Source organism: Aphelocoma coerulescens, chromosome 6, assembly GCF_041296385.1.
Source record: "Aphelocoma coerulescens isolate FSJ_1873_10779 chromosome 6, UR_Acoe_1.0, whole genome shotgun sequence".
NCBI classification, from domain to species: Eukaryota; Metazoa; Chordata; class Aves; order Passeriformes; family Corvidae; genus Aphelocoma; species Aphelocoma coerulescens.
In genome coordinates this window covers 2600133-2617888 of record NC_091020.1, presented here as the reverse complement: position 1 = coordinate 2617888, position 17756 = coordinate 2600133, and the positions used below count along the sequence as shown (strand labels likewise).

Genomic DNA, 17756 nt, shown 5'->3' with positions numbered 1-17756 from the left:
ACCAAAATCACGAGTTATTTACTGCCACTGACGTGGCTTCGTGATACACCAGGAAACTGTAACGAATGTGAGCTTCTTTGCACAAATAAATGTCATCAAATTCTCATTTTGCTTGCTGCCTTTGCTGCTCAGAGGAGAAAGGCTTAGGGCAGGACGGTGAGGGAAGCAGCAGGGGAACAAGCACGTCATCGCCGTGTCACCGCCGGTGGCTTTGCTCACGGTCCCCCTGGGAAGCTCGTCCCCAAAGGCCACTGCAGCGGTCAGCAAGGCCAGCACAAGGACACCCAGCACCAGGGAGGAATCTCTGTCCTTCGCTTCAGCCAAGCAAATTTTAGCCAGGAATTCTGGTAGCAAAAATAACCCACAGCAGCACTCGGAATGGCTGCTCTCCCCCAGGTTTATTTTCTGGCGTCCCCCAAACCTCTGACTGATCTACGCTGCTTCTCAGGGCGATGCAGATCTTCCAGGAAATTTTAAAGGAAGCACGACAGACTGAAGATCCAACCCTATACCAGTGCCTGACTTTGAGTAATTTCTCCATGAAATATTGCTTTGCCTCACAGCTGCATTCTCCCTCCCTGAAAGCCCCTGGTTTTTCTGGTGGTCGCACCACTGAGGGGTTTATCGAGATTTTCTGACGGGCCTCAGCATTTTGGCTGACGGGAACAGCCAAATATTTTACTGCTGTAAAATAACTGCCCTTCCTTCAGGCTAAAGGAAATAAACATCGACACATCACGGCACCTCTGAGATCACCACTCAATCTTATCACCTCCCAGATAAACCCTAAGACACAGGCACTTTGTGAATACCCTAACCCCCTCTTTTTATTTGGACTTTACTCATTCTGCACCAGAATCACATGCTGGACTGCCTGACTTGTAATTTCTCTTCAGGATTTATTCATTTCTCACCTCTCAGTCATTGAAAGGAAAAAAAACCCACCCAAACCCAGCCACATTAAAAATGTGATTAATTACAATTTTTATTGAATTCAAAACCACTGGTACTGTTTTATCTCTAGGGAGATGTACTTCTAGTACGTGAAGGGAGAAAGATGGAGAGAAACTATTTAAAAAGGCCTTGAAAACAGGACACAGGGAGTGGCTTCCCACTGCCAGGGGGCAGGGAGAGATGGGATATTGGGAAGGAATTGTTCCTTGGGAGGGTGGGCAGGCCCTGGCACAGGGTGCCCAGAGCAGCTGTGGCTGCCCCTGGATCCCTGGCAGTGTCCAAGGCCAGGCTGGACATTGGGGCTTGGAGCAGCCTGGGACTGTGGAAGGTGTCCCTGCCATGGCAGGGGTGGCACTGGAAGAATTTTAAGGTCCCTTCCCACCCAAAACATTCTGGGATCCTAATTCTGGTGTTTTTCACCACAGATCTGTTGGATCTCCTTCTGATCCGCCTTGATGGTTTTAAGCATAACAGTGCCAGACCTGAGACAGCACTAATGAACTTTGTGTCACTGATAAAGGCACAAAAAAAAAAAAAAAAGAAAAAAATAAAATAAAAAGGAAAAAGAGGAAAAGAAAGGGGAAAAAGAAAGGCAATGCAGTGCCAGCCAGGAATAGCACGAAGGCTCCTCCCCCCACTGTAGAGGGATTCCTTGTGGAACAGGGGCATATGATACCCCTGGAAAGATTGGACAGCCCAGGGTTGCTGAGGAAAAGCCCCTGAACTGGCCCCTGGCTGCAGGCAGCCCTGAGACTTCTTGGCAAAGTTATACACTGGTTGGCTCCCCTGTGGATTAGAGGCCATCTAGAGGGACTGGGCGTGAATCTTTGCAAAAGTAGCTATAAGTTGGCATAGTTGAACAATAAGGGGAGAACGATGCTTAATCATATCGGTGTACATGTCCTTTATCTGGCCAGCTCTCCGGACTCGGTCCCTAACGCCCCACCCTGTCACTGCTCCAGTTAAAAGCAGAATATTTTAATCAACTATATTCAGGTGTTCCAAATAGAGAGAAATTTCAAATACCCCCAGAGACAGCACTAATCTTATGAGACAAACCAGCAAAAAAAATTGTATCGAATCAAACCAGCATCTTCACAGATGCTTCTTCATGATGTCAAGGATTTCCTGGTACAGAACCTCGGTGGCATCGAGGCCCAGCACGAAATCCATGTGGTTCCAGTGGGGAATCAGCTTGTGGTGGACCAGGTTCTTGACCTGGGGGAGGAGGAGGGCAGTGTCCCGGGGGTCGGCCAGGCAGTCCAGCCCCGCGCTCCAGACGGCTGTCGGCACCTCCATGTCCTTCACGTCGTAGAGCGGCGGCCCCACCTGAGGAGATGGAGAAGGGGTTGCTGCTGGAATGCACCAGATGATGCACTGTGCAAGAGGCATCGCTGCTCTTTGGGCATGGAGGGAAGTAAAAACCGGATCTCCTTTCTTCTAGAAAGAAGAGAAACTTCAATAAAGATGCAGTGTAGCCTTGTGTGCTACAATTTATTGAGCGAATTTAATTAAAATTAATTAGCCAATTTGTTCCGCCCAGCTAGAAGTTCTGGTTCTGATACTACAGAAGGATTTGATGAGGAGGCAGAACTCTGGCTGCCCTGATCTAATGCTGTTGGATCCTCCTGCTCCCAGCAGGAGGTTGGGCTAGGGACCTTTCAGCTCCCTCCCAGGCAGCCCTGCCGGGCTTTGTGGTGACACCTCACACAGTCACCAGCGCTTCCTTAAGCCCAGTGACAGCAGGGAAGTGCTTGGCTGCAAGTTCTTGACGCTGAAATGCCTCTGGAGGGTTGTTTCAGCTCCACGCCCTGAGGACCTGCCGTGAGGTGATTTGTCAGCAACATCTCTTGTTACCTGAGGTGTAATTAATCCAGTTAAGCAGCAGCACGCTGCGTTCTGAACAACTTTTCCTGTTTAAGGAAGAAAGAAGCTTTTTTTTTTCTGTTCTAAGGCTTAACCACTATTTCAGAGACGAAATTTTTCCCAATATTCAGCCTGGTGTAACCTGAGACCATTTCCCCAAGTGGAAAGCGTCTCATGTTTTATTCCACTTGAAAGGTGTTTGCAAAATAGAGCCGAGGATGGAAAACGCTGTTTTTCCAAGCAGAGATCCTGACTTCCAGCTTGTGAAGAGAGAAACACATTAAAAGGAGCCACAGGAGGCATGAATGGGAAGAGACCGGGGAAGGGAAGGCTGTGGCCATCAGAAGCACCTCACCTGTCTGTAGCGAAGGCTGTTGTACATGTGCCCCCCGTCAAAGGCTCTCAGTGCCCCTCCGTGGACTCCCTGCAGCAAATTCAGACATGCAGTGGTCTAAGTGAGATCACAGTTCCCTGGGGGTGCAGTCAGCCCTCAAAAGTCAAACCTCAGAAGCTGGGTTTCATCACTGAACGGGCAGGGTTTTTCAAGTGTATCTCACAAGTCTGGCCCTAGGCCCAGAACAAGTAATTATTGTCATGGTTTTGGACAAATGGACAGACATTATGTTTCTGATGTTTGTGGGTAACACCAGGATGGGAAGAAATCAAAAGGTTATGGAAAATGGGTTTGTAACCCTAAATATTCCTTGTGGGCTGGAGAATTGGCCTGAAATGGCACAAGCAAAGGTGGAAGGAGCCTCTGAAGGTCTCTTGTCTAACTGGAACAGGACTAGCAGCAATACAAGGTTCAGGGTGGCTGTGGCTTGATCCCTCCTCTGAGCAGCATCACCTCAGAAAATGGAGTGTAGGTTCTTGCTACAAACCCCACAAAGTTCTTCTGGGGTCCCTGGGCAGGAATTCCACCCTGGGAAGGAGCTGTGCCCTGAATACAGCCTGTGGCACACGCCTCAGAGAAGGTGCACGGACTGAACCCACGAGCTACAAGTAATTGTGCAAATTTTTAGCTTGGGCAAGAGAAAAGGAGCGCAGCAGAACACAGCTGCAGTGTCAAAGGGCTCTGGTGGTGACTGTTCTCATGCCTACAAGGGGAAGAAGGAGAAATAATCAGCTTTATCTGTAATAAGCTTGATTGGCTGCTGTCCAGAAGAATCTCTGTCACTAATGGCACTTGGGCTGCAGGGCAGGAGTGGAGCTGGTCTGAAATGAGACCCCTGGAATGTGCCTGCTGTGGATGCAGGGTTCTCAGCTCCAAGTGTTCCTCTTGACAGATCCACTCCTTTGGGGCCACTTGGCTCAAAAATCTGCTGAGGGTTTTGTGGAGGGGTGAAAACAGAACATGCAGAGATCTGACAAAGGTGTGTCTCGCAGCAACCAGCACAGCAGGCTCCCCATGAGGGACCAGTGCCACTCTGTGTGGCATGGGAAGGAACCTGGGAAAGCTTACCTGCAGCCAGTGGATGATGTTCTGGACTGAGGACCCCGCCGGGCTGTGTCCCGCATACACATCGAATCGGCTCTGCAAGGACACGAGCACATTTCACAACAGGATTCACCTGGCTCTGCAAAACAGGGCACTGCCAAGGCTTTGTCCTTCAGAAGGACCCTCTGCAGATTTATTCCCACATACAATGTTTGTGTTCTTCCAGTTAAACCCGAAAATCATAGCCAGGATGCCCTTGCAGACCTTCGAGCAGATGCAGAACCTGGAGAGGAGCAGCTGCCCCAGGGCAGTGTGTGGTAGGAAGTCCCTGGTGCCGAACATCTCCTGTAAAATTGCAAATGTACTCATCAAAAAGGAAGTCTGGTCATGCTTTTCCCCAAGGCACCACCACTTTACAACTTCTATTTTGTCCCTGTGTTAAGGTTGCCCGCAGCGAAGCCTCCCTTGCACCCCGTTAAATGCTTCTTTTCCTTGTTTTCCATGGGCATGATCTCTTACATTCATGGCAGGGCTCAATCCACAGCCTCTGCATCAGTTTTATTCCCCAACGTTTTGGCTCTGATTCTGCCAGAAGATTTTGGGGAGTGAATTCAGGACAGGACTGGAAGGTTCTGTAGTGAGATGTGTGTTTTTCTTCATTACGAAAGCGGAGCGCAGAGCTCCCTTCTCTGTAAACAACCTGAAATATTCCACAGGTAATTTCACAATCCCCATGAAAAGCTACATTTTGGCTGGGCAGAACATAGTGCAGACCAACCTTAAGCCCGTAGTCGGAAAAGAAGGCGAGCTTTCTGAACGGGCTCTGAGTAAAAATCACCGTGGTCACGGGTGCCAGAGCCAAGAACACCTTGATTTTCTGAGCCAGCTGGGGCATAGTGGAAAAGGCTATAAAACCTGGGAGGGGGAGGGGGAAGCAGAAAAAAAAAAAAATGGTTTACTCTTTCAAGGCATTCATGCTGACAGTTTAATTTCAGTGGGTGATGTTACAAATCTCAGAGGAGATGGAGACATCTCATGCTGTGGTCAAAAGGACCCACTCACCTATGGTGGTGCCTTGGGAATGGCCGATATAATACAGCTGTTTCTGTCCTGTTTTCTGCTCAATGAAGCTGATCATGGCTGGGAGATCGTACTTAGCCATCTCATCGAAGCTGCAGAGGGAAGAGCAGACGTCCTGCTGAGAGGGGCAGCACCCACACCTGCACAGCCGTCACCAGCAAACCACAAAACCAGCAGGGAGGGCAGGACCACCCCACGAACTTCTTCATCCCACTGAGTTTTCACATGGGGTTTTCACTCAAAATGGGTTGGATGTGCTTCAGTCCAGCCTGGTTCATTCATCCCCCAGCTAGGGCAGCGTGGCCCTGACAGAATTCAGCTGTTCCTGAGATCCTCAAACGCATTTACCTGAAAGCCCAGAATTCATCCCGTTTGGGAGACAGGGCCAGGTGTCTCCTGGACCAGGTGTTCCCTCTGCTGTTTCCTATCCAGACGTCGTAGCCAGCATCTGCGAGGATGAAGCCCAGGCTGCTGTTGGGCAAGTTGGTGATCCAGGTGCTGCCTTCTGCCAGGAGACCATGCTGCAGGAGTGCCACGGGTCTCGCACCTGCAAGACAGGCAGCACAATGGCTCTCTGCGTTTTTAATGCTGTCTGGCACCTTTTGAGATAGTTCATGGAGTGTTATCCCCGTGGCAGCCAAAATCCGTGGAGGTTTGTGTCAGTGTTCCCTTAGATTTCATTTAAAAAGCAGGTTTGCTACGTGGCAGCTGCACCACTGTCTTGGCCTTTAGCCCCAAAATCTCTGGGGGTGCTGGCAGAACTTGGGCTGCCCGGGGAGCTCTGCAGGCAAACACGGAGGAGCCTGGGGATGTGATGGGAAAAATGCACTTTCTCATGGATCTAGCCCCCTCTCCCGGTTACCACCCCTCACAGGACAAGAGGATCCCCTGGAGACTCCTCAGGGAGCACCAAACCAGTCTGCTGACCCACCAACAGGCTGCAGGAGCACGTTTTGGGAGCCAGGCTCCCAGGAAAAAACCCCAAGCTTTATGACCAGGATGGATGGGCTGCCTCTCTCTGCTGGGATTGCAGCCTGACCATCAGTGCTCAGGGCTCCATGAAGGGTGAGGGAACATCCCTGGCAAGGGATCAGCCTTCCCTGCAAATCCTGGTCCGTCAGAACTGATGCTACAGATGCCAAGCCTTGGGGAGCCTTGCAAACCCTCTCCCAGCAGCCCCGGTGTCCCAGTGAACGGCTCGAGGTGTGGGTGTCCTATATGGCACCAGTTTTACCTTGGCAGCCGGCGTTTGCTCTCCCGTGAGGAATCCTGTTCAGCTGAAGGATGTAGCCATCCTCTGTCACCACGTCATACTCCTCGCTGGGGTAGCCCCAGAAGGAGACCATTTCACTCTGCAACGAGAAGAGAGCCAGTAACGCCGTTTTCAGGGCTCCCCCAGGGAAATCCCTAGATGTAACATTTAACTGTCATTATTTAATTCTGGCTGCTTCCCAGACACTTCCTGCCTCTGCTCCGAAGCCATCACACTTACGATGTTCATCCCTGCTTCCGGATTCTTAGGAAATCGGTAATTCAAGGGGCATTCCCCAGAGGCCATCCCGTGGAGCACGGACACCAGAGCTAGAGCCAGCCACATCCTCGCTGCGCCTGGAACAACACACCCCCAGAGTCAGTGCCAGGGAAGGAGGGGCGATGTCCAGCAGGGAGAGGAGAGATGTGGGCAGGGAAACACCCAGGTAGGACCCAGACTCAGCCTGGTGGCCTGGATGACCACTTAAAAGCGTTAATGCACGTGGGGTGGCTCAGGAAACACACCTCAGCAGGGATCCTTCCACAGGGAGGTGGGACAGACCTTCAGGAATTCCCGCAAGAGGCCAGGCAACAATCCTTGCAGTGCTCTGCAGACCACTGGGAACTGCAAGAGGTTAAAATCACAGAATCACAGAATGATTAGGGCTGGGAGGGACCTTAAAGCCCCTCTCATTCCAACCCCCTTCCAACCACCGCAGGTTGCTCAGAGCTCCATCCAATGTGGCCTCCTTCCGACTCACAAAGGACGTGGGGTGTTACTTGTCCTATCAGTGACCGTGCAGCACCACTTCTCCACTCTCTCTTCCCGGGAAAGGGGATGGCCAAGAGGGAGAGCTCTGTCCCATCACCCTGCTGTTTGCATCACCTGTTAACACCACTGCCCAAGCCTCCCCAGGAGGGAGAGGGAGGACGAGTAAGATCCAGCACTGCCTTCTCTCCCTAAATAGAAATAAAATCACAACAAGAAAATCTCTAACTACTTGCCCTTCTTGGTCATCGTGAAAAAGGTGAGAACTGATTAAAGTTATTTCAGAGAAGGACATTTTTAAGCGCAAGTCTACATGCAAAATGGGGAGAGACTTATCTTCCAGCAGACCTAGACATCCCTTAATGGTACTGGGTTTAACACAGCTTAAAAACCCCTCACTCAGCGTGCTGGAGACTGCAGCTGCCACAGGAGGTGGTGGAGGTAGATGGGAACAGCAGGTTCCGCACGCAGGTGTGGGCATCAGGTATCCCAAGCAGGTACAGGAAGGTCTGGGCAGGGTCGCTCGCTCCAACAACTGTAGACATCAGAGACCACAAGGCCACTGGGCAAAGAAAAATCGGGCTGGACCAGCCCCTAGAACTGACCCAGCAAATCAAATTGGGGTCCCCTGTTCCGAGGCAAGCATGGGCCGTAAGTGCCATGAGCTGTGAGTGCCATTCCCAGCCAGGCTTAGGCCCGGCTCTGCCCAGGCTTTTCCCCCACTCACCTGCACAGAAGTGAAGGCAGCCAGCCCAGCTGAGAGGTGGCACAGCTCTTGCAGGAGGACACGGGGAGCTGTCAGCCCCTGGGGAGGATGGGCAGTGCAGGGAAGAGATGGCCAGGCCGGAGGAGATGGTGATGTGGCACACGGCGGTGGCAGAGGATGGGTTGTCACCCCTGGCTGGTGCACGGAGCAGTGCTCTGCATCCCTCTGGAGACAGCCCTATTTGAACTGGCTGCAGGGTGGGGTGACAGGTGTAAACACCCTGAGATACAGAACATATACATCATTAGGTAACACCACAGTTTAAAAAGTGCAGTTGCCCAGAATTTGTTTGTGGAGGCCGGTTAAATACTGTTTAGGCAGAGTCAAATAACTCTGGACATTCTGAAGTGATTTCCATTGATAAAGTGGTTTAATTGGTATTGCTGAAGAAAGTTTCCAGCTTCCCATTTCAGTGATAGTTTTATTTATTTACTACAAGAGACATAATTAAGTTATTGCAAGGGAAGATCAAAGTCTAAAATGCATTTCCAGTAGCAGATCTTCTGGTTTAGAAGTGATGATGTTTCTTGCTATACAAAGATGCCACATGTGAGATGGAGATTAAATCCCAGGCAACAGACTGAAAACATCTGTACTGGGTCAGGCTGGGATGGAATTCCCATTCCTCATAGCACAGGGATGGGACACAGCCAATTTGCCATAGCAACTCTCCATACCTTGTCTTTCACTCCACCCAGTTTTCTCGCTTTTGCTCTCCCAGTTCCCTCCAGCTGTCCCACTTTGGGGTGAGGGATGGAGCCAAGGAGCAGCTCCGTGGGAGCTCAGCTGTGGGCTGGGGTCAGCCCACCACAACACCCTTGTTCTTCACACCCTTACTGGAAGGTATGAGGAGTCATATCCTTTAAGTGCCTTATCCTGCCTAAGTCCCCTGCCAACAGGGAGAGTTATCCCTCTCCATCAGCAGTGCCAGGGCTGGGGCTGCCTCCTGCCCTCCCTTCCTAGATTGTTTTGCTTTGGAAATCACGGTGAAAGGTCAGTAGGGAAAGGTGTCTTCTGTCTGTCAGCCTGGAATGGGCCTGAGATGTGCCCAAGGCATGCACCCAGATTTGGCAGTTTGTCCCACTTGTATAAACACGCAGTAGAACAGGGGTTCGTAATTCAGAGGTCTGGGGGTCAAGGGTGACTTTGTTTTGGGGTACTGAAGCCACGCTGCACCGAGTAAGACACCTCTGACCTTCACCCTCTGAGGAAGCAGATAATGGAAATCTACACTCCAGGGAAAGGGCAGAGCAGCTCTGGTCGCACTCGTCTGGAGGCACTGAAAGGGGCAGGAGGGAGGCTGCACCCCAAAGGAGTCCTGTAGCACCTCAAGAGCGGGACATCATCATAGCTCTTACAAGATGCTCTGGCCTCCCAAGGGTCATGTGCAGCTCCTGCTGAAGCACCACCGCTGTAGGGCTGAATGGGATCCAGGAGAGTCCCTTAAACTTCGCTGCATGGCCAGACCTGTAAACCCAGCTCCATCCTGCTGCAGGCTTGCTGACAGTTTGCCAGCCCCCACGGATCATCTCCACATCCCTCTGCCCAGGCATTCCAGAACTGGACGTGGCCTCCAGATGTGACCTCCCTTGCACCAAACGGCAGGGGTGACAACAACCAGGCGGCCCCTTGTCCGCTCCCATGGCCAGCCCGGGGTTCTCTGTCCTTGCAGGGAGAGCACATTGCTAGCTCGTGTCCAGGTTGGTGCCTGCCACCCTTTCCAGTAAGGCTGTTGTGCCACAGCTCCTAATCCGTGTACCCATGCCCTGCCCTCATCCAGGGCCCCCCGCCACCAGCACATACTTTGGGTAGGTGTTTAGCCCCAGAGCAGGAACATGTCACACATCCAGAGTTCTCACCCAGCTCCTGCAGCCCTCTCTTGCATCACCCCTGCTTTCCTTGCTGGCAGTCCCCACGTGCTCATCAGGTGAGCACAGAGCTTTTTCAGTTGCAGTGCAACCTTCAGCACTGCCCATCATGCTCAAGTTTAATAATCAAGTTTTCTATAAAATTACTGCCAGGGATTCTGTCGTAATTCTTGGTATTCGTCTTTTGGCCTCAACTCTTTAATTGTAATAATGTCTTAATACTGGTCTACATCTAACAGGTGTTAGAAAGCCTTCAAAGGACATGAGGGGGAGGGGTCTGGAGGGGCCACACGAGGAGCAGCTGGGGGCACTGGGTTTGTTCAGCTGGAGCACACTGAGGTCAGACCTCACCGGGGGCTGCAGCTCCCATCTCTGCTCCCTGGGACAGGGACAGCACCCAGGGAGCGGCTGGAGCTGGGCCAGGGCAGGCTCAGGCTGGAGATGAGGGAAAGGTGCTTCCCCCAGAGGCTGCTGGGCACTGCCCAGGCTCCCCAGGGAATGGTCCCGGCCCCGAGGCTGCCAGAGCTCCAGGAGCGTTTGGACAGCGCTGCCAGGGATGCCCAGGGTGGGGCTGTTGGGGTGTCTGGGCAGGGCCAGGGGCTGGATCCATGATCCCTGTGGGACCCTTCCAAGCCAGGATATTCTGTGGTTCTATGACTCTGTGACTGCCTTCCTGCCTGCTTCTACAAGTAAGAAACTCTGCTGGACTCACCGGCACACTGAGCTGGCAGTGAGGATCCAGGGAACCACTCTGCCATCACCCATTCCCCAGCACCTCTCCCACACAGAACCGTTTGGTGGCCAAAAGGCCAAATATTTGTGAGGTTTGAGAAATCTCCTTTTCACAAAGACACAAGCAAATGGTGGTGACAATGCCCTGCCCAGCCAGGCAGAAGTGCAACCCCACAGGTCCTCTAGGAGACAGCAGAATCTGGAGGGAGGGGTCCTCAGCAGGCGCTGAGGAGGTGCTGAGGAGGGGACACAACGTCCTGAGGCTTCTTTCCAGGGCAATGGTGTCAAGAAGAGAAAACCTCCCACCGAATGGGAATTCACAGCTGTGAACTCTTGCATGTTGGAGGGTCACTCACAGTCAATCTTTTATTTTTCTTAAGAGAAAGCCCCAGACTGAACACATGTTCTCCTCCATGACTGCCCCACAACACAAGGGCAGGGGAGACAAGGGCTCCCAGCTCTCTCCAGGAAGTCCAGGTCGCCTCAGAGCTCCCTTTGAAGATGAGCATCACCAACACCTGCTTGTGCCTCAGGCACAACAAGCTCCACAGAGGGGACTTCACACCACACCTCTGCCAAAGTGTCGGGTTCTGGTGTCCCCCATACCGCAGCGATCCTGTCAGAAGATCTCTGGAACGTCTCCTCCCACCCACGCAGCTGGGTAAGGGTAGCAACCCAAATCCTTCCCCCAGCTGCCCACTCCCAGGGCTCTCAGGACGGGAGTTTGTGTTCCCAGGGCAGAGGCATTGCACGCGATGTCACCACCCCTCAGCACTACCTGCTCTGGGCCCAGCGTCTGCTTTCCTCACACCGAGCCGTGGCTCCTTGCAAAACACCAGCCAGGTGTTGGAGACAATCCACCAGCACCTTCTGGAAGGTGTCACAGCCTGCTGGGTGGCACCTCCAGCTGGGCAGGGTTTGATACAGCAGAAGCTGTTCAGTAAGGGTGGGTCAGACCTGGCTCTGGAGCGTGCCTGGACCACTGGCAGGGGTGTGTGACACAGGGGTGTGTGTGTGACACAGGAGTGTGAGTGTGTATAGGTGTGTGTGTGACACAGGAGTGTGAGTGTGTATAGGTGTGTGTGTGACACAGGGGTGTGTGTGTGACACAGGAGTGTGAGTGTGTATAGGTGTGTGTGTGACACAGGAGTGTGAGTGTGTATAGGTGTGTCCACTGTAGGTGTGTGCCCATACAGATGTGTCTGTCCAGGTGTGTGCCCAGCACAGGTGTGTCTCTCCAGGTGTGGGTGCCTGTACAGATGTGTCTGTCCAGGTGTGTGTGTCTGTACAGATGTGTCTGTCCAGGTGTGCCCATACAGATGTGTCTGTCCAGGTGTGTGCCCATACAGATGTGTCTGTCCAGGTGTGTGTGTGTCCGTACAGACGTGTCTCTCCAGGTGTGGGTGCCCGTACAGATGTGTCTCTCCAGGTGTGGGTGCCCATACAGATGTGTCTGTCCAGGTGTGTGTGTGCCCGTACAGATGTGTCTGCCCAGGTGTGTGTGTGCCCGTATAGAAGTGTCTGTCCAGGTGTGTGCCCATACAGATGTGTCTGTCCAGGTGCGTGCCCATACAGATGTGTCTGTCCAGGTGTGTGTGTGCCCATACAGATGTGTCTGTCCAGGTGTGTGTGTGTGTCTGTACAGATGTGTCTGTCCAGGTGTACGCCCAGCACAGCAAGGGGTGTGGGCATGGCCTCCCCGCCCCGCCCATGGGCGTGGCTCGCCCCGGGGGCGGGCAGCGGCGCGGGAGGCCCCTCCCACCGCGGGGCGCGTCCGTGTCCATGTCGGTGTCCAGGGGCGTGTTCCTGGGCGTGTCCGTGTCCGCGGCGTGCGGCGGCCATGGCGCGGGTGCTGGTGGTGGGCGCGGGGCTGACGGGCGCGGCGGGCGCGGCGCTGCTGCGCGGGGCGGCGCGGGGGCCGGTGACCGTCTGGGACAAGGCGCGGGGCGCAGGTGGGTGCGGCGGGGGGCGCGGGGGCGGGCCCGGTGTGTCCTGCGTGGTGTCCTGCGTGGTGTCCTGCGTGGTGTGGCGTGTCGCGGCGGTGTCTGACCGGCTGTCGCGCAGGGGGCCGCATGAGCACGACCCGCGCCGACCGCGGCAGCGCCGACCTGGGCGCGCAGTTCGTCACCTGCGAGCCGGAGCTTGCGGGGCCGCGGCTCAGGTGAGACCCGCCCCGCCCCGCCCCCAGCGCTCCGGCCCGGGCCCCATCCCGCTGATCCCGGCCGTGCCGCGGGTGGGGAGCGCGGGCTCGGCAGGGTGTGGTGGCCCGGCCCGGGGGCACGGAGGGAGCCCGGTGCTGGGGCTCGCTGCGTGCACAGGTGCCGTGCTTTCACCCCAGCCGACACCCAAAGCCCCGCAGCCGCCCGCCCGCTCGCTCCCCCGCCGGCGGAGTCGGGGGAAGGAGGGGAGGGGTGAAAGCTGGAAACTCGTGAGTTGGGATGGAAGAGGCAGGGGGGGGTAGCTGCGTGTAAAAAGGCAGCATTTGCGTGGAAAGCAGGGCAAAGGCAGGTGCGTTTCAGGCGGCTGTGTCCAGCGGCTGGAATACTCCTGCGCTCCGCGGTGGAGTTTGTGCTGGCGTTCAGAGCTCTGAGGAGCTGCATCCATTGCTCTGCTTCCGGGTCAGACCGCTGACAGATCCACCACAGGGAGCCCTGCCCGGGTAAAGGGCCGGGCCCAGTGCAGTGGCAAGGTAGTTTGTTGTTTTATCACTGTATTTGTGCATAGCCAGCCTTGAAGTGCAGCCTGCTAGAATTCCAAAGTCAGGCCGGTCTTAACTTTAGTCGTGGAAAACGGAGCGACTTTTCTTCCCTGTGTGTTTGTTCCTTTCAAGCTTCTACGAGGAACTTCTGTCTCACGGCATCCTGAAGCCGCTGACCGCTCCCGTGGAAGGGATAGTGGCGAGAGAAGGCTCCTGCAATTACGTGGCACCCCAGGGCATCTCCTCGGTTGTCAAGTACTATTTAGAACAGTCAGGTAATGCTTTTTGGATGCCTCTGTGTGAAGGGAAGGGTTTCAGTGGCTGTGCTTTGACGGTGCCTTTGAACGGTCTTTCGGATTTAAATCCCTGATGAGGGTGTTTAAGTTCCTTGTTTGAGGATGTTTAAGTTCCTTTGTTTGTTTATCTGTGCCTGGAAGCTGCTGGGATGGATAAAAGTGTCTGTGAGCTCTGTGAACTTCCAAGTCCTGCAGATATAAAAGTCTCTATACAAACAGAGCATCCTGCTGTGTAACTGGGGCAGAGGGGTGAGCTGCACCCTATGTTTTGGAGAAAGGACGTGAGCCTGCTGGGTGAAGTCCTTTGGAAAAGGAGTTTAAACTTTCTGACTAGTGCCTTAGGTGTCACGGAGCAGAACCACGTGTACAGTTCAGTGACTAATTTAATCCTGCTTTGAAAAATTTGAGCTGTAAGAGTAGTCAGGCTTTGGTCCTTCCATGCAATTGTTTTCATATTTTTTTAAATCGGCTGGTTTTTTAAAGCCTAATCTTGTAAAAAAATAGCTGTGTTCCTGCCCTCTGGCAGTGGGAAGCCATTCCCCCTTGTCCTGTCACCCCATCCCTTGGAAATAACTCTCTCTCTGCCTTTTCCCTGTGGAATTCACTGCCACGTGCATTTAACTGCTGCTTTTTCCACGCAGGTGCAGAGGTGTCCTATGAGCAGCACGTAACTCACCTCTCTCTCCGGGATGGGAGGTGGGAAGTCTCCAGGAAAGCGGGGCCCCCGGAAGAGTTTGATGTGGTTATTCTCACCATGCCGGTCCCACAGATTCTCCAGCTGCAAGGTGACATTGTGAACAGTAAGTTCAGACCCAAAATCACGGGTATCTAATCCAGAATGGTAGTTGAGCATCTTACGTGGCAAAAAACTCCCTCAACAGTCTGAGCTGCTTAATTATCCCACCAGGACAGGGTGGAAAATGGTGGGAGGTGGGTAATTTCAAGGCCATACGTGTGGTGTGTGACCAGTAGTACCTTGACAGCAAAAACATCTAAATAGATGAGTCAGTTTTGAGTCTGATCTTTAATTTTTTTGCTGACTAGTAAAGCAGGGCTTGTCTTTGTGCAGCTTGAAAGTAGTTACTGGATTGGACAAGTTTTCTTGAGCATGTCTGTAAGAGAAGTGTTTTCATTACAACCTCTGATTTTGACCTTTGTGCCCAAGTAGGTAAATCTTCTGTAAGAGCAGGACTTCTCTGCTAATTGCTTTTTTGTGAGCCCTCTAATTTCCCCTGTCCCTCTGCCATGGAAAGCAATGGTGGGCCTGGCACATCCTGTCTTTGCTAAGGTGGTCTGGTTAATAGTGAAAGAAATAAAAATAGAAAAATAGAAAATAGAAGAAAAGCAGTGGGAGTGTTTTTTCAGAGCCTTCCCGAGGTTCTGCTAGTCTGCATCTCAAGGCCTTCCCCAGCTGGCACTGATACCTTTGCAGATTGTTTTTCTGGGGGTAATTAAATCCTTTCTTGTCCAGAAAGCAGGCAGGTCCCCTTCAGAAGATGTAATTAAGGTGAACAGTTCATTTCACTTGCTCTGGGGAGAGCTGGAGCTGTCAGATGCTTCCCACAACATCCTCTTCTTTCACCGTCTGTGTTACTGCAGGATCGACTTTTATCTGAGGGAATCCAGCAAGTTTTGTCTTCTCCTCCCCTTCTTCCTGTTTCTCTTCCCCTCTCTGCCTGTTCCCTGTGTGAGACCAGCTTCCAGATGTCCTGCCAGCTGTTAATTCTGGATCTCAGGCCGTGGGAGTGAGTCCCCATGCCCTGGAGTTCCTTGGCACGGGAGCCATCGGCATCTTTACTCCTGTTTCTTTGGGCTAAGAACTGAGGGGAAGAATAGGTGAGGGGAGTGTTAGGAAGGTGTTTCAGAGCCTGAGCAGGGTGCAGTTTCAGGTCTGTTTTGACTTACAGTGGGTCAGGTTACATCACTGTGTGTCTAAATCTCAACCTGATTCCGACTGCACGTCAGAGAGCCGAGTTCTGCTGGCAGGGAAGGTGGCTTTTCCTGGACCCACCTCACTTGGGATTTAAGATGCGATTTCGTGACAGCTGCTGAGAAGAATAGGCGTTCTCTCCCCTCCACACTGACACTTTCTTGTCATTTGTATGCTCTGGTCTCCCAAATCCGGGGCAAAATCCGGTGGTTCTAACAGGAACCGTATTTGTGCGTTCCCGGTAGCAATTCCAGCTGCTCCTGGAAGGGGAGGTTCCTGCTGCCTGTTGGAAACTTCCCCCTGGCTGTAACTGCGGGCAAGAGGGCTCCTGTTGCTGCTGTGGGATGGAGCAGGACATGTGCAGAGCTGGAGGAAGGGAAGGCTTCCTCCTGTGTGGCCAGCGAGGGTCACGTGTGGCCACTTGGCCACGGCGGGCAAGTGGCTGAAAGGGCAGAGTTTGGGAATACAGCTGCCTTCCCTGCTGGCCCTTACTGTGCAGAAGAAGGAGTCTGGAGCTAAATGAGAGATGTGCCTGGGCAGGGCTTGTCTCAGTTGCTGTTGTGGTTTGGGATGAGGAGAGTTAAAGGAGCGAGTTTTGGCACAGCTCTGCTTTGGCACAGCCTTCGTTGCTTCGGTGTAACATCCCTGCTCTGGCAGCTGCTTCGCCAGGGGCATGGATGGGTTTGAACCTCCCCCACATCCCCCGTGGTCTCCCTTCCCTTGCCCCATCTGAGGGTGCTCTCTGGGATGCCTTTTGGGGGTCGGTTTTGCCAGGGGTTGAAGCGCTGGCTGGGGGCCTCTTGAGCCACTGAGGTGTACCTGGGTCTCCCAGCTCACAGCCAGGTGAAGTTTGAAATGGATTTTGCTGAGGTGTTGCTAGCATTAATGTATGGATAAAGGCTGTGAGGGAGGAGAAGGAGCGAAGGAGCAGCTGGGCATGGTAAGGGGTGCTTTGATCCATCCGTGGGGGTTGGAATTAGCCTTTGACGTTGGTGGGTAAAAGAGCCTGAGCTGGAGAGTTCAAATGACTTGCCAGAGGTGGGAGTTCACCCCTCCAGGAATTCACCATTTTCCTGTTTGAGGGAGGGGGTCTTTTGCCTCCCACGTGTTTTTGAAAACAATTTTCACTTATTTACATGATATTTGGAAATTTAAGATTTTGAAATAACCTCTCAAATTTCATATCCAGTGGCAAAGTTGCTGTTTTAATACTTAAACACGGCAGACTAAACTAGACTGGATAGTTTTTGTGTCCTTTAACCTCAAATGAGCCTGAACATGATGTCATTGTGAAGCCATGTGCATTTAGGAGAAGACAGAATTAAGTGGCCTTTGGCAACCTAAAATTACCATTTTATATGGGCTGTGTGGGAAAGGAATGTTGCAGATTTGCTTCTCTCGAGTGAAAAGCCAAGTCTGAGATTAATGGAGAAGTTAGTGTGTGAACACACTCAATTTTTAAAAATAGATATAAAACAAATAATGTAATAAATAGTGTGTTTATATACATATATGTATTTTTTTAAATCACCTTAATTTTCAACCTTTATTCATTCTTTCTACAGTTATCACCCCTAAATAGATGCAGCAGCTGCATATTTAGCAGCAGCAGAGCCAGAAGTACTTCCAGCATGACTTCCAGTAGCTGCTGGATAAAGGGTTAACTCCTTGCAACATGTTTGGAACAACAATAGGTGGCAGCAATCAAATGATGTTTAGGACATTCAGCTTGCACAGCTAAATTAAATTTACTGCACTGATTTGAGCTTTGCATATTCTGGTAGTAAATATTGGGGTTATGCAGGAGATAAAAGGGAAATGAATAAACGCTTCTGAGGTTTGTAACATCAGTTCAAGGAAAGGAATACATTTACTTAGAAGTAGGATCTTTGCAAATGAAAGGACAAGATTTTGTAAATGTTCATCATCCAGTAGTATTTCCGAGGTGCTACACTGTTACATTGGCTGCCGATGTTAGAAGAATCCCGGATTTATATCCCAGATTCCGTATGATCACCAAGCACTGTGGTTCTTTCTGTGCTTTTTCAGATCAGCTGGACAAGCCTTCCTGTCACTTCTGTTGTTCAGCTCGAGGCTTTTGGCAACAC

The 17756-nt window shown here is 52.3% G+C and overlaps 2 protein-coding genes across 4 annotated transcripts in view; one reads left to right on the top strand and one right to left on the bottom strand.

The window, feature by feature from the left end:
- Positions 1-1009: 1009 nt before the first annotated feature.
- Positions 1010-6839, bottom strand: LOC138112781 (lipase member K-like). Its single transcript, XM_069020375.1, has 8 exons — positions 6831-6839; positions 6573-6690; positions 5687-5885; positions 5321-5430; positions 5037-5173; positions 4283-4354; positions 3176-3244; positions 1010-2283 (listed from the first exon to the last, which is right to left on the bottom strand). The coding sequence occupies exons 1-8, from the start codon at positions 6837-6839 to the stop codon at positions 2050-2052; spliced, it is 948 nt and encodes a 315-aa protein (XP_068876476.1). The 3' UTR covers positions 1010-2049.
- A 5709-nt stretch (positions 6840-12548) lies between these two features.
- RNLS (renalase, FAD dependent amine oxidase) overlaps positions 12549-17756 on the top strand; it is a 53096-nt gene continuing 47888 nt past the window's right edge. For all 3 annotated transcript variants that reach the window (XM_069018863.1, XM_069018862.1, XM_069018861.1), the window contains exons 1-4: positions 12549-12676; positions 12789-12885; positions 13555-13697; positions 14360-14518. In XM_069018863.1, the coding sequence (XP_068874964.1) occupies positions 12565-12676; positions 12789-12885; positions 13555-13697; positions 14360-14518 (511 nt within the window). In that variant the 5' untranslated portion in view covers positions 12549-12564. The remainder of the gene's footprint in view (positions 12677-12788; positions 12886-13554; positions 13698-14359; positions 14519-17756) is intronic.

What these genes read in the sequence shown, in the direction of transcription:
- LOC138112781 (XM_069020375.1), bottom strand. An exon ending in GATGAATTCTGGGCTTTCAG is followed by an intron (nt 5,431 to 5,686) that starts GTAAATGCGTTT and finishes TTCCCTCTGCAG; the next exon opens with CTTCGATGAGATGGCTAAGT. An exon ending in ACAGCCTTCGCTACAGACAG is followed by an intron (nt 2,284 to 3,175) that starts GTGAGGTGCTTC and finishes CCATCTCCTCAG; the next exon opens with GTGGGGCCGCCGCTCTACGA.